The 23,722-nt window shown below is 58.0% G+C and overlaps 1 protein-coding gene and 1 long non-coding RNA gene across 3 annotated transcripts in view; one reads left to right on the forward strand and one right to left on the reverse strand.

Annotated features, from left to right (window-relative positions):
- LOC116234489 (paired box protein Pax-2-like) overlaps nucleotides 1–1,643 on the reverse strand; it is a 35,078-nt gene extending 33,435 nt beyond the window's left edge. The window contains exons 1-2 of the mRNA XM_031602123.2: nucleotides 1,451–1,643; nucleotides 929–1,105 (exon numbers count right to left, since the gene is read on the reverse strand). Of these exons, the coding sequence (XP_031457983.2) occupies nucleotides 929–1,105; nucleotides 1,451–1,643 (370 nt within the window). The remainder of the gene's footprint in view (nucleotides 1–928; nucleotides 1,106–1,450) is intronic.
- The window catches only part of LOC116234478 (uncharacterized), a 317,267-nt gene that overhangs the window by 182,959 nt on the left and 110,586 nt on the right, over nucleotides 1–23,722 (forward strand). The window lies entirely within an intron of this gene.

The raw sequence follows: 23,722 nt of genomic DNA on the forward strand, positions 1-23,722 counted from the left end.
TGCCGCGGCGTCCTCCCGCCCGGCCCTAACCTTGTGCGCATCCCCGGCCACGAGATCTTTGTTCGTTCCGCACTTTGCTGAAAAATGATCTGTTTGTATTTTCGCTGAGGTTTTTTTTTTTTTTTCTCCCCCGCTTGTGACACTGACTTATTGGCTCTGAACTTAGTGGAAACTCTCATTGCCCTGCGATCGATCCGAGCCCTCTCGCACAAATAGAGTTTTTTCCGTCTCCCCCCCCTTCAGGAGCACCTCGCCCACCCCCCTCCCCCCGCCGCCCCTGCCCCACGGCTCAGCCGTTCGCCGCGTTCTCGTGTGGCTCTTCGTAAATTAGATGCGGGGTGCCGGAGGGGGGGGGGGAGGGATTTGCGTGCCCCCGCCGATACCCGCGGCCGTGTGCCGCGTTCCTTCGTTTGTTCTGAGCCCCTCCGCACATGTTGCCTCTAAAGTTACAGGACAGCAATTTCTTCGGCAACTCCGCGATAAATAATTCAAAGGGCCTTTTAGAACTCACATTACAAAGTATTAAAGGGCAACGGATGCAAAAAAGATTAAAAATTAATAATTCAAATTCTTGCACCGCGGCCGTGCCTCGCAGGAGCGGCGTTCGCTCACAGCGCGCCGTGCGGGGCTCGGGGCGGGATGCAGGGCGGGATGCGGGGCGGGATGCGGGGCGGCCCCGGGAGCTCCCGGCGGGGCGGACATCGCGCACAGAACGGCCGGGCTGCCGTGGCTCGGGCCGGGCCGGGCCGCGCCGCTCAGCGCCTCAGCCCGGGGGGTTCGGCCGCTTACCGATCCCTACGCCTATACGTCTGGAAATACGGCGTGGGGAGCGAAACGAACGTAGATTTATTGTTGTTATTATCGTTAGTGTGAATTTAATCGGAAGCCCAAATCGTTGCCGAGCGCCGCTGAGTTCCGAGCAACGAACGGCTGTGCCGTGGCTGCCGCTCCCGGCTGCCCGCCCGCTCCGAGCGCACCGCACCGAAGGCGGAATTCCTGCGGCCGCCGCGGAGCGAAGCAGCGCCGTGCGGGCTGAAGCAGCGAATTACCGCGGGCCGCTCGGTGCGCTTCTCCGAATTAAATGCTGCGTCCGAGGCGATGTGCGCTGGAAATGATTAATTGGGAAGCGGGAGGGCGGCTGCCTACAGCTGTCCTGCCAAGCGTTTGGGGAGCGGGCCGTGGCTGCGTCTCTGCTCATTCTCACGGCAAAATCGGATTTGGTAAACTCGGAGCATTTCTAATTTGTGTCTTTTCGGTTTGTTTTTGTGCGGGCAGGGCGTGTCCTCAAAAGTTTCGGTGTCAGAAGTTACAAATCGTTCTCAATTATTCATCTCTTGGCTCGGGATGCTCTCAATCTCGGCCTCGTATTCGTATTTGTTCCTTAATTTAAAGCTCGGAATTATTTTCTCTCCGTGCGATGAAATTAAAACCCCCAAACATCCCTCTCTACGCGCCCTGGCAGAGGGTCTCTTCGCTTCCCTTCGCCCTCGCTTAGAGAAAGAATGCCTCTCTAAAGTGAAAACACACCGCGGATCCCTTCCCCGGGCACTAGCAATGCGTTCTAATCGCCCATCGCGGACGCGTTTCGTGAGCGGGTAGGAGCGGGGCTCTGTGCAGCCCCGAGGCCGCCCGGTTCCCGGCATCATCACGCCCCGTTTTCCCGCAGCTCAGCCTTTAAACGAACCCCACGAACCGGGGCCCGGAGCCGCCACGACCGAGCTGTCGTGAGCGTGGAACTGCCATCTATTTGCCTATCTGCCACTGACAGCCGAAATCGAAGCCAAACCCCAACAAATCCCGAGGAAAAAAAATCTGATTTCGCATCCACGAAAGGTCGCGGGCAGCCCCTGCTCCAGGCACGGCGATGGAAAGGGACAAAAACAAAAGGAGCGAGGGATAACGCCGCATCTTCCGAGGGCGGCCGGCAGCGGCGCGGGGCCGCTCGGGGCGCCGGGTCCCGGGAGCGCGGGGCGGGGCGGACGGTGCCGCCCGGGAGCGGGCAGGGGGACCTGGGCAGGGCAGGGGCCGGTGGGGAGGGACGGAGGGACGGAGGGACGAGAGGCAGCGCAGCGGAAGGAGCCGGGCTCCAGTACTCACGGTGCATTGCTGAGAAGGGGTCTGCCTTGCAGTGCATATCCATGGGGAGGCAAAGGAAGGGGAAGAAATCGGCTGAAGCCGCCGTGTCGCCTCTAAAACTCAACTTCAAGACTTAGGGGAGAAAAAAATAAGCAAACAAACAAACAAACCAAAAAAAAACCCAAAATAACAAACCAAAGCAAAGCAAACGAAAGCAAACAAAAATAAAACCGAAGCGAAAAGCAGACAGAGGGAGAGGAGCGCGGGAGCGGCGCCGGCCGGGCCGGGGCGCGGGGCCGGCGCTTCCCGGGCGGGCGCTCAGCGGGGGCGGCGGGGGCTCGGGGCTGGCGGCGCCGGGGGGCGGGCGGCGGGCATGGCTGGGGCCCGGGGCCCGGCGGCGGGGAGGGGGGCGGGCGGCGCGGCCGCGGCGCTCCTGCAGCTGCTGCTCGGCTCCGGGGCAGTTCGTTAAGTTGGCGCTGGAGTAGCAATCCCCGGGAAAGCGGCGAGCGGCGGCCGGGCGCGCCCCTCCTCTCGGCCGGGCGGAAGCTCCGGCGCCCGGCGGACTTGCGCCCGAGCGGGAAGTGCTTGCGAGGAGCCGGGGCCGGAGACTGGAGCCTCCTCTCCCGGTGTGTGTCTCTCTAAAAGCCGCAGCGCCCTCAGCCCCCCGCCCGCCTCCCCGGAGATGGATGACTTGTCAGACAAAGGCAATAGATTCCGACACTCTCTGATTCGCCAGCGCGCCGAGCCGAGCGCGGCGAGGAGGGCCGGGCCGCCGCTCGGCGCGGGGGGGCCGCAGCCGCCGCCGGGACGCGGTGCGGGGGCGGCCCGGTCGCCGCGGGGCCCCGGAGGGCGCGGAGAGGGCGGCCCGGCCCGGCCCGGCCCCGGCGCCTCACTGAGCTCGGCCTGCGCCGGGATCGCCGCGATTCGTGCCGGGGCTGCGGCTGCTCTCACGGCCCCGCTCGGGGCTTCGGGCTCCTCGCCGCTGCCGGAGACTTCGCTCGGGCTGGAGCGGGGAGGGGGTGTCCGTACGCATAGGGACCAGCGGGAACGGAGGGAAAGGATAACAGAGAGCAAGAGAAAGGGAGAAAGAAGGGAATAAAGAAGGGAAGAGGGAAGGAGAAAAAGAGGAGGAGAGGAGTAGGGAAGGAGAAAGACGGAGAGGAAGAGAGAAAGGAAAGAAGGAAAGAGGGGAAGGAAGGAAGGAAGGAAGGAAGGAAGGAAGGAAGGAAGGAAGGAAGGAAGAAAGAAAGAAAGAAAGAAAGAAAGAAAGAAAGAAAGAAAAAAGAAAGAGAAAGAAAGAAAGAAAGAAAGAAAGAAAGAAAGAAAGAAAGAAAGAAAGAAAGAAGAAAGGAAGAAAGGAAGAAAGAAAACTGAAGTAAAATAAAGAAGGAAAAAAAAACATTGAAGGAAGGGAGGCAAGACCTTATATCTCTTTGTACCAACAGATCGAGCCCATTTCAATTATTGCAAAGTTTCCACTTGCACGTTTGAGAGAAAAAAGAAAAAAAAAAAAAGAATTCAACTTCCCGCTTTCCACATCTTTTTTTATTCTTCATTTGTTTTTACTTTTTGTTTTTTTTTAATGTTGAGCTAACGTGGGATTTAAAAATTATTTCACAAGCTGATATTCAGCTAAAATAGACGTGGCTGCGACCTAGCAAGGAACAGAGAGGGAAAGGAGCGCCTGCGAGGCTGAGGACCAGAGGTGGGAAGACGAGGCAGAAACTGCTGGGAGCTGAATTTTGTTTTGCAGACTGCGGGCTGATCAGCCCTTGAAATACACTTCTCCGTCTCCTTCCCCACCTCTCCGCTATCTGTCACGGAACGGTCCCTTTGTTTTCTGCCTGCTTTAAGTAAAGAATCTCGGAGAGATCTTTATGAAATATTTTCCACCGTCTCATAAATCATTTTGGCACTTCAGCTGATGTTTTATCTTTCTGTCTCTCCACTCCCGTCTCTCTTTCCCTCGTGTGCAAAAAGGATGATTTGGAAAAAACAACAAACCGCCGCTAACAAAACCCAGCAGCCCCTTTCGGGCGCCGCGAGGGCTCGATGCAAAGTGAGGCAGCGCTCTCCTCGCCCGCTCCGCGCCGCGAAGGGCCGCTCCGTACGCGGCCGAGCCTCGGAGCGGCGGCCTGCGGCCCCCGGGCGCATCCGCGCTCCGGAGCCGTGCCGCGAGCGGCGCTTCCCGGCCCCGCCGGCGCTCCGAGCGCGGGTTGGGACGCGGGGCCCGGGAGCGGCCGCCGGGAGCTCCGAGCCGGAGGAGCCGCCCCACGCTGCGCGCCCCGCGGCCGCCCCGTCCGTCCGCCCCTCCGCCGCCGCTGCCCCCGGCCCGCCGCGGGTCTCCCGGCTCGGGGGGCGGAGGGCAGGGCCGGGCCGCGGCGGGGCCGGGCGCAGGTGCGGGGCAGCGCCCGCCGCTCCCCGCCGCCGCCTGCAGATGGCGCCCGGCGGTCGCTCGGCGGCGCGGGGAAAGTTCGGGGCGGCCCCGGGACCGCACCTGCCGGGGGGCGGCGGGCCCCGTCCCGCGCCGGCGGTATGCGGGTGGGAAGGAGCCGTGCGTCCGTGCCCGGGGCCCCGCCACGCCCGGCCGCGGCCCGAAGCCGCCCCTCGACCCTCTCCCGCGAGGGGTCGGACGCTTATCCCCCTCCGGCTCCCGCCCTCGCTTCCTCCCGTCCGCCTCGGCCCGGGGCCGGAGGGGAAGGAAGGGCCCGCCTGCAGCTCCGGGTGCGAGGGCGCGGGCTGCGGCTCCGTGAGCACCTCGATCCCGGTCCCGGGGCGTCCGCCACCGGGGTGCGACGCCGCCCGCCCCCCGCGCGGCCACCCGCACCCGCAGTGCTGCTCCGTCCCTCGCCGAGCAGCCCGGGTGCTCCCAACTGTTGATCGCCCTCTCAGGGCACGGCCTGGTGCTGTGACCGGCCGGCAGAGCTGAGATTTATTCCCGATACGTGTTTTGTCGTGGCCTTTACACTTCTGTCTCTGCGTCCCTGTCTCAGTGAGGAGGAAAGCCGAAAAAAGAGTCTCAACAGAGAGCAGTTGGAGCCATGAGGTCTGCGACAGGACCAGTGCATCTAGGCGGGTGTGTGGGAAGCAGAGGGTGGGAGAGAGAGACAGCAGGCAAGAAAAATAATAGGGAAAAGTAAAGGGAGAGGAGGGGAGAGGAGAGGAGAGGAGAGGAGAGGAGAGGAGAGGAGAGGAGAGGAGAGGAGAGGAGAGGAGAGGAGAGGAGAGGAGAGGAGAGGAGAGGAGAGGAGAGGAGAGGAGAGGAGAGGGAAGGGGAGAAATGAAGAGAGAAAAAAGGAAAAGAAAAAGGAAAGAAAACAGATGAAAAGAAAAGAAAGGAAAAGAAAGGAAAAGAAAGGAAAAGAAAAGAAAAGAAAGGAAAAGAAAGGAAAATAAAGGAAAAGAGAAAAAGGCAAAAAGTGTGACAGAAGGGCAAGTGGCAGCGCTGGGCACATAGGAACAGATTCCGGGCCCCGATGCTCACAGCCGGGACCAGTGGGATGCAGGACTGCCAAAGCGACAGTGCTGGGAGGTGAGGGAGGGAAGAGGGCCCAGGTGATGTGGTGTGTGCTGAGGGGGAGCAAGAGAGAGCACGCACATCTTTCCTTATTTCTTTTTCTTTTCTTTTCTTTTCTTTTCTTTTCTTTTCTTTTCTTTTCTTTTCTTTTCTTTTCTTTTCTTTTCTTTTCTTTTCTTTTCTTTTCTTTTCTTTTCTTTTCTTTTCCTTTCTTCTTTTCTTTCTCTCCTCTTTTTCTTCCCTTCCCCCCCCCCCCCCTCTTTTTTTTTGGTTCTTGTGTTTCCTTTCTCCATCTCTTTCCCTCCCCTTCTTTCTGTTACTCTCTCAGAAGCTCCGAGGATCCCCCCATCCCTATTCCCCCCATCCCCCAGAAACATTTACACTTCAGAAGAGCCGCCTGCCTCTCTGCGGAAATTTCAAGAAAAACAAACTTCGGGGGGCAGTTGCGGCGATAGGCATCTTTCGATGGGCGTCATTACCCGGCTCTCTCTAGCTGATGAAGCCAGGGCGTTCTCTGTCGGCCCAGCTCTCCCTGGCCCCGGCTCCCCCAGCAGCACGTTGCCTCCCCGCGGCTCTACCCGCCCGGCCCGGCCCGAAGGCGGCCGCCGGGAACAAAGGGGCTCGGTGCGGGCATCCGCGGCCGGGAGCAGCGCTCCTTGCCGTGACCTGGGAGCTGCCGGCCGTCGGGCCGCGGTTCGCCTCTCCTCATCCCCTCGCCAGGCGATGTCAGCCTGAATATTGGTGGTTCAGCTCTGCCCTAGCGCTCCCCAACACTGTAGACGCGGATTTACGGGATAAACCCGCTCTGAGGATGTTTTTGTGACCCGTGACAACCGATTTCCCATCGCGTGAGAAAACCAGGGGTAGAACCCGGCCTGCGAGGGACCAAATAAAGGCGGGAGCGCGGGTCCGTGGGGCGGGGGTCAGCGCCAGGGTCTGCAGAGGGCCGCCTCGGAGCCCCGAGGGCGGCTCTGGGGCTCGGAAGGCAGCGCGGCCCGGGGGGGGTCGGCTCTGCGGGAGAGCCGGGGCTGCTCTGGGCGGCCCGGGTTAACACACAAACGGCGAGTTAGGCTTTAAATGAACGATTAATAGGGAAGGGAAAGCAAAAAGAATGAAAGCCCCTTCCTCCCCCTCCCCCCGCGTCTCTGAGCCCCTCTCCCTCCGAGCACCTCTGGTCACGTTGGAGGATGAGTTTTTGGAGAGCTTCTGGTACAATATGGAGCACCACGGGCTGCAATTTCACACTCCACAGCACATTCCCCCTAAAGCTACTTTCTTTTTTTCCCATCTCAGACCCCCTCGTGTCTCCCCCTCTCGCTTTCTCTCGCTCCTTTGTGAGCCATGGGTGGGTTCCATGTCTGGGGGACGCGGGGCCGCGGCGGGGCCGGGGCTGCGGGCCGAGTGCGGGCGTGCGCCGGGGGGGCCTCCCCCCGCCGAGCCTGCTGCTGGCTTTCCCCTTCTCTGCATTTGTTTGCCCTGAATGGTAATAGCCCACGTGTGCTGCTCTTTATTCAGTCACCGACACTTTAACCTCTCCTCTTTACAAGAGAGCGTTCGCCACAAAAACGAGACAAGCTGGAGACCTTTTACAGCCTCATTGAAGGGGGGAGAAAAAAAGAAAAAAGAAAAAAAAAAGGAAAAGAAAAAGAAAAAAAAAAAAAAAAGAAAAGGAGAAAAAGAAAGAAAGAGGGGGAAAAGCCGACGATGTGAAGAGACACTTCTGCAACAAAGCCGTCTCTCGGCGCACCGGGCCGGCCGGAGCCGGGCGAGCCCCCCAACTCGGGCCACGGGCAGACGGAGCCGTGCGCTCCCGGCGCCGCACTGCCCCGCCGCTGCCCTTCCCGTCCCCGCCGGGCCCGAGCAGCCCGGGGATGACGGTGGGCGGGCGGCCTCGCCTCGCACCCTCCGCCTCGCCCCCTCCTTTTGTCTGCGCCCAGTTCCCGAGCCTCGCACGCCGCCGGGCCGGGAGGGGGGGAACCGCCGCCGTCCGCCCGCGGGAACTGGGCCCGGGAGTGTGCGGTGCCGAGGCCCAGCTGCTTCTTCCCTCTGCCCTGGGCGTGTGAGCCCCCTCTGCATCGCCTCCCCCCCACCGAGATGTCTTTTTTGTGTCCGCCTCTAATTTCTCCATAAAACTCCCGATGAGTGAATTAGACGCTTATTAAAGCCTCCTTTTAATCAGCAGTAATGGGAGACCCTCCCTCCCTCCCTCTCTCTGCCCGTCCAAGGTTAGTTTGCCTCCGGGCCATTTGCAAATGTTAGGATTTACAGTTATCACACGCAAAAACATTTATATAACCCCTAACTATAATGCACCCATAAAAACGGGGAGGGAGCGAAAACTGCTGCGGATCAGCGAAAAACCCTATAGCTCTTCTATTGCGGTGCCCCAGAAAGGGTCATTCTGCCAGTCAGACGGGCCGGAGAGCGGCACTGACTGCGCGGGATCCGCGGCTCCAAAAGTGATCGCACAAAGAGCTCCGGGGCGCGGGCGGTGCGGGGCGTGGGAGCACCCCGTGTGTTGCCTTGGGAGTGAAATAGTCCTCACAGTTCCTTCCTTCCTTCCTTCCTTCCTTCCTTCCTTCCTTCCTTCCTTCCTTCCTTCCTTCCTTCCTTCCTTCCTTCCTTCCTTCCTTCCTTCCTTCCTTCCTTCCTTCCTTCCTTTCTCTCTCTCTTTCTTTCTCTCTTTCTTTCTTTCTTTCTTTCTTTCTTTCTTTTCTTTCTTTCTTTCTTTCTTTCTTTCTTTCTTTCTTTCTTTCTTTCTTTCTTTCTTTCTTTCTTTCTTTCTTTCTTTCTTTCTTTCTTTCCCTCACTCTCTTTCTCTCTCTCTCTTCCTCTTTCTCCCTCTTTCTTTTTGTCTTACATTCTTTTCTTTCTTTCTTTCTCCTTCTTTCTCGATTCCTCTCTTACTTTCTCTCTCCCCTCTTCCTCTCTCCTTCCTTCTTCCCTTCCTTCCTTATTTCCTTTCCTACTTCCCTTCTTCCATCCTTCCTTCCCTCTCTATCTTTCGTTCTCTCCTTCTCTGCTCTCTCCTTCCCTCTCCCCTCTCCTCTCCCAGCACGATCTGTGCCACACAGGACCCAGCAGTCGTCTCCTCGCCCCCCCCACCTCGATGCCCCCGGCACCGCCGGGCTCAGCGCGGGGCGGGAGCCGCAGGTGCGGGCCACGGGGGCACTGCGGGAGCGCTCCGCCGGCGGTGCGGGCTGCGGGACGGCAGAGGGGCCGGGGAAGTTCGTAGGGAAACTTTTTCCACTTTCTCACCCCGGGAGAGCAGGAACCGGGCCGGAGCCGGGCTTGGGACTTCTACTCGCCTATCCCCGCTCCTTCCCGTCCCCGGGAGCCGCGGCGGCGCAAGTTCGGCGCCTAATTACAGAGTGGCAGCGAGAGTCATCGCTCCCGCACCGCGGTGTTAATGGCCCCGGAGCTCAGCTCGTCTGAGCGCGACAAGCGGCGAGAGGAGTGCGGGGAGACCGAGGGGCTGCAGGATGGGGGGTCCGCACGGTGAGAGACCGAGGGGAGAGGAGAGAGGGGGAAATCGGCTCCAAAAGAGGGGCTGGAGGCGGAGGGGGCGGGGAAGGAGCGCTGCGAGCATCCCCCGGATCCCGGCTGGGCACAGAGGGACGGGTCCGCCGGCGCACTCCCGGCAGCGGAGCGGGGCGACACGGGAGGATCCGAGCCGCGCCGGGCGGAACCGTTCCGAGCCGTTCCGAGCCGCGCCGCGCCGCAGTGCCCGCTCCGCTCGTGCCTCCCCCCGGGGCCGCGAGCCCGGCGTCAGCGAGCAGCCCGAGCCCGGCTCCGGTGCGTGTGTGTGCGTGTGCGTGTGCGTGAGCGCGTTTGTCCATCCCGAGCTGCCGGACTTCAAAATCTGCTGCTTCCGACTCCCTCCCAGCCTGTAAGTTCCGAATTACAACCTTCTACATCTATGCAAACTTTTGTTTATCGGAGAATCCCTTTCTCGTAGGGAAACGCTCCCCGTGTGACGATCTCATTTGTGCCACGCGGGGCTCTTCCCCTCCCCGCCGTGGGGAAATGACCCCCGTGGATCCCCCCGGCCCGTGCCCGCTCTCCGCCCGGCGCTGGGCACGGCGTTATTTCTGCGGGGCGCTTTCCCAGGGCTAGGGGAGGTGGTTGCGTTCTGTTAAATGGGTCCTTTGTGGTGAGTGCGGATTTATGCCCAGTTTTGATTTATAATTAAATTAGCTTCTAATTTGCAATATGTGTGTCTGTGTTTAAAATGTATCTAATCTGTGAAATTGAGGACGGTGCACTTTAAATGAAAATCTACCTTTCGCCTCAAGGGTTCCTTTATGAAGGGACGGCCGGGAGGGCAGCGTTCAGCGGGATGGCGGGGCTGTAATTTCCATTAGGGGATGTCAATCAATCCCGCTTTTCAATACATCAATTAATAAATCCGATCGGGGCCGCGGGTGCCCCCCCGGGCGCTCTTCGCCCGGCTGCGGCAGCGCGAGCGTAAGGCGAACCCGGCGGGGCCCGATCCCCCCCCCCGGCCCCGGGGCCGCGACTCGGGTCGCCCCGGTCCCCCCTCCCCCCCCCGCGGAGCCGCGGCCGTGGGTGCGGTGGGCAGCGGGCAGCACCGGGCCGGCCCCGATCTCCGCCGCGGAAAGGAGCCGGGACGGAGGGAAGCCCCGCAGCCCTCCGGCCCGGCCCCGCAAGCGCAGATAACGGAGAACGGGCGGCTGGGAGAGGAACGCCGAACGGGAACGGGCGTCCGCACGCTGCTCCGTAGTCATCATCGTGATAATAAAGCCCGACCGTTCGATTTCAAAACGGCACGGCGGGGAACGCGCTGTCACCGAGCGCCGCCGCTCCGCTTCCCCCCCGCCCGCCCCATCGCGCTGCGGGCCGGCGCTCGGCGGGCCCCGGTGCGGGAGCAGAGCGGCAGTGTGCGGGGCTGAGCTCCGCGAGGAAAAGGGGTAACAAGAAGGGAGAGAGATGGAGAGAGAGTCTCCCCGGCAGCTTGATCCCATTAGCTCCGTCCTTGGGTTGCATATTTATACGGTCTAGGAGGTGAACAGATGGACTATCAATTTAATTCCATCTTCAACACCATCAGAGATTGATTTTCTACTCGCTTTTAATTTTGCCATAATTAATTAGATCATTACAACTGTTTTCTATTGATCTCCCTATTTAAACCTCAGATGCAAAGGGACTTCGGCAGATCCTTTAAAAACACAGAAGGGAAAAGGAGCGGAGGGGGTGGCAAACTTTCCGAAGGTTTTTTTTTTTTTTTTTTTTTTTTCGGTTTCGGCTCAGAAGACATTCGGTGCAGAACAGCGACAGAAACCCGCTCTGGCCTTTCCTTTTAGGAGGCCTTTTTCGTTGCCTTTCCATTTTTTCCTTTACGTTTTGGTAAAGCCGTGTAATATTCGTATATAATACAAAACAAATGCGGTACGTGTAATTGATTCGATCAGGAAAATACAAACTCTCGCGCGTGGACGTGTGTACACGCACATATGCACCCCCACGACGCGTTGGCGAGGAGCATTTCTCAGGACGCACTCCCGTTTTCATGGGGGCTGTGCGGCACGGAGGGGCTGCGAGCTCCGCTCTCTCTCCCTGCCGCCCCTGCGGCCGAGCGCCGAACCCCTCCGCCCCTGGGGCCGGCACCGGCAGCCTCGCGTTCGCAGCCTCCGTTTGCGCGTCGGTCCTTTTCCCCCTCCCGAATCCCTAAATTCCAAGCCCCGTTTACCGACGTGCTTTCAAAGAACCGCACCGCCTCGTTGTGTTTTTACCGCGACGGGAGGAAAACCCTTCCTCTCCGACAGCTCTCGTTCGGAGCTTTGTTTGAACATCGTGAAATTGAAGACTGGGAGGGAGGGGGCCCGGGAACCAGTCCGTCGGTTTCGGGGAGCGGCGCGGCCCCCACGTCGGCCCGGCCCCGATCCTCCGCCCGCTACCACCGGCTCTGGCCGCGCGGAGCCCGGTGCGGTGCCGCCAGCAGCGCGGCAAGCGGGGCTCCGGGGGGGCTGAGAGCTGCGGGGTGCGGGGAGCTCGGGCGACGCCCTCAACTTTTTACAGACGGGAGAGAACTCCGGGCTGGGGCAGGGAGCCGGCAGCGCTGGGGAGAGAGCGCGGGCCCTGTAGGAAAGGGGGCGGCGGGCGGAGGGATGGAGAGGGCCGGGGGGGCTGGGGGGGGCGAGGGAGAGAGAGAGAGCGGGGGCAGGCGGCCTCCTGCCAAAGGAGGGAGTCGGGGGGCCGGCCTCACCCCTCCCTGCTGAATATGCAGCGCCCCCCGCCCCTTACCTGCTCTCCCCGAGCTCTGAGCCATGCTCCTCTCTCTGCCTAATGGCCCGGCTCCCCCGGACGGCTGCGGAGCGCGGATCCGCCGCGGCCTTTTCTTCGCTTCTCTCCTCCCCGCTCGGGTGTCTTGCTTTCCCCCGCTGACTTTCGAGATCTAGGCGCAACCACCCAAAACTAAACGGTTTAGATAACAACGCACACACACACACACCACAGCACCACCACCACAAAAAAAAAAAAAAAAAAAAATAGCCAGCCACAGAGAAAGAAACGCCGCTCTACTGAGCCGGGACAGGCTAAAAGGAGGGGAAAATAAATAACAATCAAAGCAAAGGCAGCACTGCTGCTTATAAAAGTGGAGAGGGACTCACCTGCCCCGGTGCGGCGACGGGGGCACGGGGCCGTGCGGGGCAGTGCGGGGCTCCGCTCCCCCGTCCCTGCCCCCTCCCATGGGCCGGCTGCCTGCGGGGGGGCCTTGTTGCGACGGCGCATTCATTTGTTGTCTTATTACTGTACACATGTGCCTGGAGAGGGGCAGCGGGGACGGGAGCCGAGGGGACGGGGAGCAACTTTCCTCAGAGTCGGGCCGGGGACCGGGCAGGGTGGGGCAGGGCCGTGCAGCCCCCAGCTCGGGGTGCGGCAGGAGCGGCCTTGGGCTGCCCGGGGCGCTTTGTGCTGCCGGAGCCGCCCGCCTGTCTGCTGTGCTCCCACCGCCGCGTTTCGGTGCCGGCTTCTCGGCCGAGAATAAATAACAAATAAAACAAAGCCACACGGAAAATAAGAAAAATTCCCAGTGCTAAAGACATCACCGAGCGAATATTTTTCTTTCTCTCTTTCTCCCCCTCCCTCTTCCATCTCCCCATTGATTGAAAGTCTCTCTCAGCTCCAACAAGGAGTCCCAGGAAAAATGAACCATTCTGCTATCGATTCTTCATTAAAATTACATTTCTGCATTTGCTAAATTGGTTTTAAAAAGCTTCCCCTGTTATTATTGTCTTGTCAGAGCCGGCGGTGCTGGGCAAACAGTACTTAAAGGCGCGGGGCCTCCCCAGGATGGGGCGGGCGGGGGCACTGAGCGCCTCTGCTTCTTTTTCTGAAGTGTTTGGGAAAACGTTAACAACGCGGCCAGGCGAGGAGCGTGCCACGGACACGGGATCGCTGTGGAAATAAAGGTGGTGCGGGGAGCGCTTTCCCCCATAACGCTTAACGAGCATCGATTGTCGCTTGGAGCAAAGGAAAAAAAGTTTCATTTTAAATATGAAAATGGGGCGCCAGAAGTCAATAGCGGAGCAATGAGCATTTTTCCAGCCCGCCGCGGAGAGGGAGCAGCGGCAGCGGCGGCAGCAGCGGAGGCAGCAGCACAGCCAGGGCTGCCCGGGCCGGCCCCGTTCCCAGCACCGCTGCCGTGCGCTGTGTGCGGCCGAGGGGCTTAAATAGGGGCGGCCGGGCCCGAGCGGCCCCGAGGATCTCCCCCCCGCTCCGGGCCGGGCTGGGAAAAACCCGGGAGGGACTCTGGGAGATTTGCTTTGAATTCTGCAAATCTCTCTCGAAAGAGCAGGGAAGCAGAAATGTCTTCCTGATGTGTTTATCCCCTAATCAGTTCATTAGTTATAAACAACATGACATTAGAAGTTAGGAGGCAGTTGATATTAATTTTTATTTAACTAGTTGATGTTTAATCCGTCACGCCAGGCTGCTTAGAGAGAGCTGCCTGACACCAACCAGTTAGAACTTCATACGGCGCGGCTCGGGCGGCGGGACGGGCGGCCGGGGCGGGAGGGGCGCACCGGGAGGGGGGAGCACCGAGGGGCGGGGGGGGCAGCGCAGGGGTCGGGAAGTGCCCCTCCGGGATACGGGGAGGCAAGGGGGAAAAAGAAAAACAAAAGGCGTGAAAAGGCAGAGAGAGGGAAGGGGGAGAAAAGGGCCCGGGGGGAAGGACGGGGGGGCAGGCAGCGTGCATGTGGGGGCCGAGAGGAGCCCCAGGAAAGGGCGACCCGGGGGCTTTGGGGGAACCGTGCGGCTCTGTTCGTGTGCGTCAATCCCTGCCTTCACCCAGCGGGCCCTGCCCCCCCCCCCGCCCCGTGCCCCCAGCCCTCTCCACGTGGGGCGGCCCCTGCGGCTGTGGCCGCGTCCTCCCGCACACCGCAATTAGCGCTTCTTGGAGAGCCGCGGAGAGCCCTCGGCAGCCGCTCCGCTCTCCTCTCCCGGGCGGCCGCTCTGCGTGTGGCTGAACCCGGGCGGCTGAGGCTGCGGGGAATGCGTTCCTGTCCGCCACCCGAATTTTAATATCAATTTCCATATTAATCAATCACCCCATCTATCTGCTGGATGAAGGAAATAGTTGGCATTCCGAAGAAAATTGCCTGCTTTCCTGCGGTTAATAGTTAACTCCGGAATAGAAAGTTCCCAGGGAAATGCGGAGGCAGAGCGGGAGCGGCCCCGCCTGCGACCGAGCAGCAAAACCCTCCCGGGATCCCCAGAGCCCCCCAGGCACCTTCCCGAGCCCCCCCGAACCTCCGCTCCAGGCCCAGACCCCACGTCTCCACGTTCAGGCAATAGCCGGGACCGATGTTGTAAGGAACAAAGTCCCGAGGGGGTGCGGGCGGGAGGCGTCGGGCTCTTTCCCCATAGATGGAACAGCAGTGACCGCAACAGGTAGCGGGAGGGAACAGGAAGTTGCGCACCTGCGGGTGCTTGCTTTGGGACACCTAAGAAACTCGGGGCCTTCCCTTCTGCGTGGCGTTCGTTTTCCCCGGCCAGGAGGCACGGAACACCCGAGGGGGGGCCGCTGGGGAGGGAAGCTGCACCGGGCCTGGAGCTCCCTCTGGTCCCGGTCCCCCACGGTCCCAGAGTGATTTCGGCGCTGCGGTAGCGCTCCCGGCCCCGCCGCTGCGTCCCGCATAGCCGCCGCGGTGTTGGGCCCTGGTGCCGTGTTGGGGCGCGGGGTTCGGGTGCGTGAAAAGGGCCGCCAGGGACGTACGCGTGGGCCGTGGCCGCCCCGTTGCGGGGAGCGAGGGACACGGCCCCCGGGGGGCAGCCTGGCAATGTTTGGCAGCGCGGCGCAATGATTAACCCCGGCCCTTTCAACAATCGAAGACAAAAACGCAGCGGCACCGCCGTCCCCGCGCCCCTCCGCCCCGCCCGCCCGTCCCGGGCTGCCCGCGGGCCGCCAGGGGGGGCACTGCGGTGCGGGGCGGTGCGGGGCGGTGGGGCCTCTGAAGTCGCACGCGGGGGAATCTCGAGCTGCGCTGTGCGGTGAGGCTCCCATCGAGGAGCGCTGTCCCTAATGCTCGCACGCGGCCGGGATGCCCCGTCGCGTCCCTCCCGTCCCACCAAGCCCAGGCGCGGTTCCGGAGACCTTTCCCTTCTCTTCTTTCTTCCCTAGGGAGTTCGGGACAAGTTTTCAGAGCTGGCGGCTGTCCCCGGGGCCGGGCTTTGAGCTGTAACTCTGTGGGTCAGGGGAGAAATGGGCTGGGGGGTACAGGGTTGGGGACACCCGATAGCCTTTCCCAGAGGCGAAAGAAAGGAAAGGAAAAGTGGGGTATCATCAGTAATCCGAGGGGCTGTAGACGTAGAATGCGTGCTGTGGTAGCGTGTGGAAGAAGGTAAAATAAAAACGGATGGGTCTAAATGAGAGATAGGAATCGGGATGAATGGATGGACAGGAGACACATTGATTTTTTTCTGATATTAGAGAATAAAAGGACTGAATGAAAGAAGAGGACGTTTAATTTGCAGATGAAAACAGGATGGATGGATGGATGGATAAATAGAGTGGTGGTGAGATTTTAATGTGAAAAATGAAAAATATGAGAACAGAAAAACAGAAAATGAGAAAATAAATCCTGTAGCTTTTGTGGACAGAGAGAAGGGAGTGGGGGAACAGGAGAGGAGAGAGGCAAGGAGAGGAAAGGGAAGGAAAGAAAAAAAAAAAAAAAAGAATAAGAGACTAGAAGAGAAGAGAGGAAAAGAAGAGAAAAGAGAAGAAGAGAGAAGAAGAAAAGTGAAAAGAAAGAAAAGAAAAGAAAAGAAAAGAAAAGAAAAGAAAAGAAAAGAAAAGAAAAGAAAAGAAAAGAAAAGAAAAGAAAAGAAAAGAAAAGAAAAGAAAAGAAAAGTTTTTACAGGGCCATCAAACAGTTAGCAGACATCAGAGCAGAGGAGCACGGATGCCAGCCGGTTTCCCCACGGCCCGTTTCGGAGCTCCCAGAGCCCCGCGGAACGCCGGCTCCGAGCCGCAGGCACCACTGCCCGCTCCTTCCTTGTGCGGTGCCCACCGCGGGCAGCAGCAACAGTTCCCGGCCCCCGAGGGGCACAGCGGGAGCCCGGGGGAAAGGGGAAGCGGGGGGGAGCAAAGGGGCAGCCCCGGGCGGGCAGAGATGCACCTCACGTCCTGGGCCGCCGCCCCGGCGTCGGTGGCAAACCGCGGTGGAAAACTCCGGTAGCCAGGGAATTAATAATAATAATAATAAGGGGAACGATAACGACAAGGGCGATAATGCGTTTCCGTCTGTTAAAACCTCGGAAATAAATGTTCTCCCCCAGCCGCCGCCTCCCGCCTCCCTCGGTCCGGGACTCGCGGGGCTCCCTGCGCGCCGGGGGTCGGGTTCGGTTTGGGAGAGGTTCCTCAGTGGGAAGAGCAGAACCCGGAGATGAGGCTCGTGCGTGCCCTTCTCCTCGCCCCGGGAACGAGGCCATTGTCCCTGGACGGGGACCCCCGCCACGGGCTGGGGGCGGCGGAGAAAGGCGAAGTTTGTGGCTCCGTCCCCAGTTCGCAGCCCTCGCCTCCCTCCTCTTCTGCCTCCCGCTGCGGTCCCGCTGCTATAGAAGGGCGTGCGGGGGCACGGCTGTGTGCGGGGAGCGGGCTGCAGGGGCCGAGGCAAGTTAATTTCCAGCCGATTTCTCATTACTCCTCTTAGCGCCTATAAGGGAGAGAAAATTAGACACCCAGCACACGTTTTGGCCACTTCATAAAAAATGCAGATTTGAGAGATTATGTGAAATGTGCCCTCGAGTCAATGATTAAAGATAGCTGACTACATTTTTTTTTTCCCTTCCCTATTTGGAGTAGAGATGAGAAATGCCCCTGAGCTCTGCGGGTCCGGGAAGGGCCCTTTAATAGCTGATAAATTGGCCCGAGCTCCGCACCGCGCCCCGCCGGCCCCTCACCCCCTTCCCGACCCGTCGGGGCGGAACGCGGCCCTGTGCCGAGCGGCGGCAGTGCCCGTGGGAGGGGGGGGGGGGGCGTGGGGAGGTGGGCAAAACGCGGTGCCGTCAGTGCCCCCCGCCACCGGACAAAGAGGCCGAGCCCCGCCGGGGGGACCGAGACGCCGGGAGCTGGGCCTGTCCGTACGGCATCGCGGGGTGCGGAGAGCCGGGGCTGCCCCGGGGGGGTGAAGAGCAGCCACTCGGCTCCCGGCTGTCTCCTGAGCATCCTTCCCTTCGGCCCCACCGCAAACTTCAGAAGAAGTAAAAATAGCAAGAGAAAGATAGAGTGTGTGTGTGCGTGTGTGGAGGGGTAAAACCAGAGCTTTCCAGCCCGCTGGAAGAAGAAATGTGTATTTCTTTTCTCTAAACGCTCCTAATTTTTCAACCCAATTGAAAATAATAAAATGTATAAAGAAAGCAGGGATGCAGCTTTCCAGAGCTCAGCTGCTGAATAACTCCTCATCAGCCGCACCGATTTCTTTGATTAATCCCGGGGTCTGAAGCAGAAGCAGTTCCACTGCGATACCTCGCACGCCGAGCTGCTCCTGCTTCCCCGCTCTGCGAGACTCGTTTCTGCGCAACGTTTGTAGCAGTCATTTCGACTCCTTTCCCCCTAAACAAGCGCCTGTCCGAAGCGGTGCGGCTCTCCACTTGCTCCCAACGCCCGTTGGTTCCCTGCCACCAGCCCGCGGCCCGCAGCACCCCCGGCCCCGCTCCCCCCGCCCCGCACACCCGCACCCCGAAGGATCGCCGCACGCCCCGCACGGCCGTGGGCCCGCGGCTGCAGCACACGCAGAATTGAGTCCGGCAGACAGGAGTAAGTGGCAGTATACACACAGAACGTGCAACACAAAAGCGGATCTCTGTATCAAAACGAAGAGGGTTTAATTTATATATATGTCACGGCACGTAGCCGTTCCTTTTTCAGACAGCTCGGGCACATTCAGAGATGCACCTGTGCGGAGACGTGGAGGAGAACGCTCCCGCACCCTCCTGCACAAATAGAGCACGCTGCCACGGCGCTCCAGGCAGCCCCGGGCCCCGCACCCCTCTGCCAGGTGCTGCCGTTCAGAACGCCGCCCATCGCTTCGCACCCTCCGCACTACTTTACGCCTCCGGCTGGGCTGCCGCTCGCTTCCCCCCCCCCCGGCTCGGCCCGCGGCCCTGCTCCCGGCCTTGCCGGGCGTGGGAGCAGCGTGCGGGGCCGGGTCGCGTCCCGCGTGGGGCCGGGGCTCGCTGCCCGCGGGGGTCTCGGGGGCCCCGCGCCGCCGCCGCCCTGCTGTGCCCCGCGTGTGCGGAGCGGCCGGCGGGGCTGGCTGGGGGCTGTTTGCAGGAGGCGCTAATTAGAGTGTAACTGCCAGGTCATTGACTTCGTGTTACCGGAGTTGTTGTTTCTCTCTCTCTCTCTTTTTTGTTTGACGGGGAGCGGCCCGGACGGGCGGCAGCGGGAGCCGGGATGGGGGTGTTGTCCTGCAGCCCCCGGCAGCCCCGCACAGCGCCGGCTGCGGAGTGCCGGCCGCGCTCCCTTTGTTGCTTTGTTGCAGGTCTCGTTCCGAAGCCGAGATGTGAACGCGGGGAGCGTTATCGATGACTTTTAAATAATAACAAAGGGGGAAAATAAAAATAATTAGCCCCGCCTCTATCTAGTTTCAATTACTCTAATTAAAAACCCGAAAGGCAATTCCTAGGCAATACCTAATAATAGAATTAGCGATCGGATCCATCATTTCACACGGGGATTTACTTGCGGGGGTACTGCGCGAGCTCTATTAATAATAATAAAAAATCCTGCTAACCCTCTTTTTAAAATTAATAACTCTGTAATTATAATAATTTTATGTGCCTTTTTATAAGAAGAGGTTAATGTTGCCACAGTCTGGGGATGGGAAGGATGAAGCGAAGCGAAATACTGCTGCTTAAACTGACACCTTCCTATTTTATTAGGAGACATTATTATTATCAGACATCTGCAGGTAGAGAATTAAAATTAAAATCGCTTTCAACAATTCAATACACTTTTTATCAGCCATCTATCTGAAAATCACGAACATTCATCATCGGAGGCATTCTCCCTGAAAACAAGAACCCATTCAAATTTTATACAAATTATCATATTTATCATAGTCTGAAACTCCGGAGTAACATCTCCACAAACTGTCTGCCAACTCCCCGGGGAACCGCGCGCCGCTCCGCAGCCGCTCACAGCGATTCCCTCCCGCTCCTCTCTCCCGGCCCTTTCACACTCCGTGCTTCCCGAGGCTCGGCAGCCCCGAGACGGAGCGCGGAGCCGGAAGGATGCGGCGGCGTGGAGGCGGCGGCACGGCGCGGGTCGCGCTGCCCTCCCGCAGGAGGACGAAGTTTTGCTGCCGCTCAGCGCTCCGCAGCGGCCCGCAGTCCGCGCCCGCTTTGGAAGGGAGGCATCTATTTCTCTTTGAGGCCGACGCGTTTGCAGGAGATATTATTATTAGCACCGGTGATAAAAGTGATAAAGATGGCTGATTCCCCTCCGTGTTTGTTTGTTTGTTTGTTTGTTTTGAAAGCGCTCCCGGCGCTTTGCCTTGCGGAATTCGGTCGGAGCGGCGATAAATACCGGCTGTTATTTATGCGGGCTCTCGGTGCCGGTGACAAATGGAACGAGCCGGCGCTCCCCGCTCCCCCTTTTGGATGAGGCAAATCGCTGCCCGCACTTTGCTAATGACAAGAAGTTCGTCAGTGCCCGAGCGGGGGCCGCGTGTCCCCCGCCGTGTCCTCGGCCCGTGGGGGGGTCCGCCGCCCCCGGCCCCGGGAAGGAAAGTAGTTCCGATGCCATGTTTGTTAACTAGGTTATCTAGGCTGTAGAAGATTTTAATGTTGAATTTTATAGCTTTACCACGCTCTACCGTCCTTGTGAATATTGTAATATTGCATTTTTTACAAGTTACTCTTCTGTTAATGTTCCAGCTAGTAACTTTTATAATCCTCCTCAATGAAATTTTTTTGTATTCTTCCGCACCGTTAACCTCAATGGCGGCACCTCAGCCCCTGGCAGGAGGCAAAGATGAAATGAATTCCTCTTTAATCAGAAATAATAATAATAAAAACACACACAAGGTTCCCTCCGCCTTTTATTTCAGCTTCCCTTTTCGGGGAGGGGGGCAAAGCCTCGGCAGCCCCCAGTGCTGTTCCCTGGCCCACGCTGCATGGCTGGTGCCACCCGGCTGGGCGGGCTGGGGAAGGCCACATCTCTGTGCCTCCACCCCTCCTTGCTGACATCCCCGAGCTGCCCACGGTGGTGAAGGTCGGGCCCCAGATCTCTTCGTGCACAGAGTGGGATGCGCACGGAGCAGCGGCCTCGGAGCAATGCTGCCATTGGGCTCAGCTCTGCCTGCTCTCTGTTGGCCTCAGCTGGAGGTGCCCAAATCCTCGCTGCTCGCTCTGCTGGGTGCTGAGATGGCTCGAGGACAGGTGCACACACAGGAGGCGTGCTCAGGTGGAATCACAATAAAATATGTACCTTGAGGTGTAAGTAGGACTGGAAATCACCCACACAAAACTCCCCAACCTCCAGCTGCCCTTACAAGTGAATTAGACTTCCAAGCACAAATGATCAACGCCCAGCAGCAACAGGAATCGTAATGCGGTAATGAACGGAGTGGCCTTTAGCCCGGGGAGTGCACTCCGAACACAGACTGGATGTTGTTATTTCCCTTGGTTGCTGTTAGCACGTAAGAACTTTGTTGCCAGGCTCAGCCGCAGCCCTGCATGAACGCAGTACCACCGGGTTTGTGCACGGGGCGCTGGGGCTGCCTGACACCTGGCTGGCTGCTGCTGTCGTGGGCCTCACCCTGCAGCAGCTCCCCTCGGTCTCAGCTCCCAGATCTGGGTGATGGCATGCAGCTCCCAGCTTGAAGGATTTAAAAACGTCTGTTTTTAGCAAGGAGAAGCTTAGCTCAAACCTCAGCAATTAGATGGAAAGGATGTCAGGTTTATTCTTAATCTGAGGGATCTCATGCTGATTTGTGCCTGTTACAAGGTTTGGGGGCTACAATGGTAGTTTTGTTTATATTTTATTAGTCAAAACAGCTTTCTTCTTTAAAAGCACAGAACAAGCTTTCTAGTCATTTCAGAGTATAAAGATCATTTTCCTCTCTAACAATTCTACAGCTGGGCCATCACATTCATTCATGTGGGTCAGAGTCAAATCAATCTGTAACAAAACACCCAAAGCAACTGATTTTCTTGTTGTTCAGCTATACTATGTAGAACAATTGTTATTACTTGGTTATTATTATTCCTTTTTTTTTTTTTTTAGGTGAACAGGTCTCATAGGTGCAAGTTTACCTAAAAAGAAGTGAAACAGTGCAGGAGAGACATATTATTTTAACAGAGCTGTTATTGTATTGATACGATGAAGGGTGATGGCTTTAAGTTGCACCAGGGGAGGTTCAGGTTGGATATTAGGAAACATTTCTTCTCAGGAAGAGTGGAGAGGTGTTGGAACTGCATAGGGAGGTTGGTGGAGTCACCGTTCCTGGAGGTGTTTGAGAAACATGGAGATGTGGCACTGAGGGACATGGTTAGTGGGCATGGTGGGTACAGTGGGGATGCATTGATGGTTGGACTAGATGATCTTAGAGGTCTTGTCCAACTTTAATTATTCCATGATTCTATAATTCTATTTAAGTAATTGATATTCTGGTGTCACTTATAAGACAAAGTTTTAGTTCAGGATAGTCTTTGCTCAACAATCTTGATTTAGGAAAAAATTATTACTCCTCAAAGCACCTTTCTGAGAACCTCATGGGATGCTTTTCAGAAAGTGCTCCTCGGAGCTAGCACAGAGCAGATGAGCAGGAAGGCGGTAACAGTATTGCCATGCCACTGGTGAGGGGCAGATTAAGAGTGGCTGAGAGACACAAAGGACAGTGACAGAGCGAGGTACCTGAGAGAAGGGTCCCTTTTGCCTTCAGGCCTCATGCTGCCCTACATTATTGCTCTCCAGGGGCTCTGCCTAATCCCGGGCCCTTGCCTGCTCTATCTGTGTGGTAGGAGCACCTCTGCCTCGGGCCTGCCTGAGGCACACCATTAGGAAAGCTGTGGTGTCCCCTGGGCCCCTATGTTGGCTGTACAGCATGGTTGGTCTCAAGGTTTGTCTTTCAGACAAGACTTTGACATGGGTTCCTGTCTGGGCTCCCTGGCTGGGTGATGGGGAATGTATCCATTTCAGGGAGGGCATCTCCAAACACACAGACACCTTCACAGTGACATACTTGTGCTTGAGGGTGAGGTGAGAAAGTGTTTCAGTGTCGCAGTGTAGGCACACACACCTGTGCATCCCTCAGCATTTTGTGCATGTCCATGTACAAACAGCCTGGGGATTCTTGTATGTGAACACATACACGTGTCAGACATGGATGTGAGTGAGTGGTGCGTGTCTGTGTGGGCAGGGAGCACGGTTGAGCCGTGCTTCTCCTCCAGCTGAGTGCCAGTGCAGGGCAGCAGCACTGGGAGGACCTTGCCTGACAGTCTGCCAGTGTGAGATTTGGTTGCAGAAGATGAAGCAGAATAGACAAAACAAAAGTTATTTTTGTCTATCAGCTGAAGCATTATAGAGACATCAATGAGCTCTTGTCTCATGCCAGCTTAATTCCTAGTTAATCAGCAGTCTGCTTGGGCAAAGGAAGGAACTCACATCAGGGGCTGATGATGAGCCAAACCTTCCAACACTGAGTCGGGAGCCTGCAAGGAGCCCTGCGTACTGCTCTGCAGCATTTGGCTGCATTGCTGCCCACTGCTCGGTGCTCTGGGTAAGTGGCACACGTCACCTGTGTCCCAGTAGGGACCACTCCTATCTAGGGAACGTGGGCTGGTCCTTTGGCTGTCCCTCCCCACACATTCAGCAGAGGCTTATTCTTGACTGTGTATAATCAGATACTGTATCCAGGCAAGTTTGAAATGGCATGAATAATTCCAAGGCTTCCATCCCTTCTCTTGGAGTGTTCTACACAACCCTCAAATCGACTCCTGGTTGTTTAATTCTCAGTGCATCTAGAGAGACCTTCCTCTGTCTTCTTTTCCTCATTCATGAATGGAGTCCTCCCTTGCTCATGGGATTTGCATGTTGCAGCTGAGGGCCAGTTCTCTGCCTTTTCTAACCTGACATTTTCATCCACTTGCTGAAAAGCAACCGTCCTCTTGTTCTTCCAGCTGGTTTCTCTGATGCCAATGGTGTGTGAGGGTACCTGCTTGCTCTGTGACTGGCAGGTGTTTGTCACAGGCTTAAGTCAAGCTAATTAACGTAGTGATTGCACAGATCCTGGCAACCAGCCTGAGTCACTTTCTGGGAGTGGGTGGTCCTGTTCAAGCAAATGCCCAGCCTGAGTAACAGGAAGCAGCTCATTCCTGCCTGTGGCCGCAGAGGGTTTGATCAGAAAGTTACAACGGGGTGAAATGAGTTTGGGAATGCCTTGAATGTTGACTATTTCAGGGTGGTTTCTGTGCATGCCTCGTCCTGCAGCACTCTATACTAAAGGCAAAGTATTCAAGGGTAAACTCTGCCTCCCCTCCAAAAAACAAACAAACAAACAAAAAGATTAGGGCTAAGTTAGGGTTAAGCTACTGTGAATTTCCTAGATAGGAGAAAGCACCTGTGGGCAGTTGTTATAGTATAGCTAGAGTTCA

Source organism: Phasianus colchicus, chromosome 8, assembly GCF_987193195.1.
Source record: "Phasianus colchicus chromosome 8, bPhaCol1.hap1.1, whole genome shotgun sequence".
In the NCBI taxonomy this organism is placed as follows: Eukaryota; Metazoa; Chordata; class Aves; order Galliformes; family Phasianidae; genus Phasianus; species Phasianus colchicus.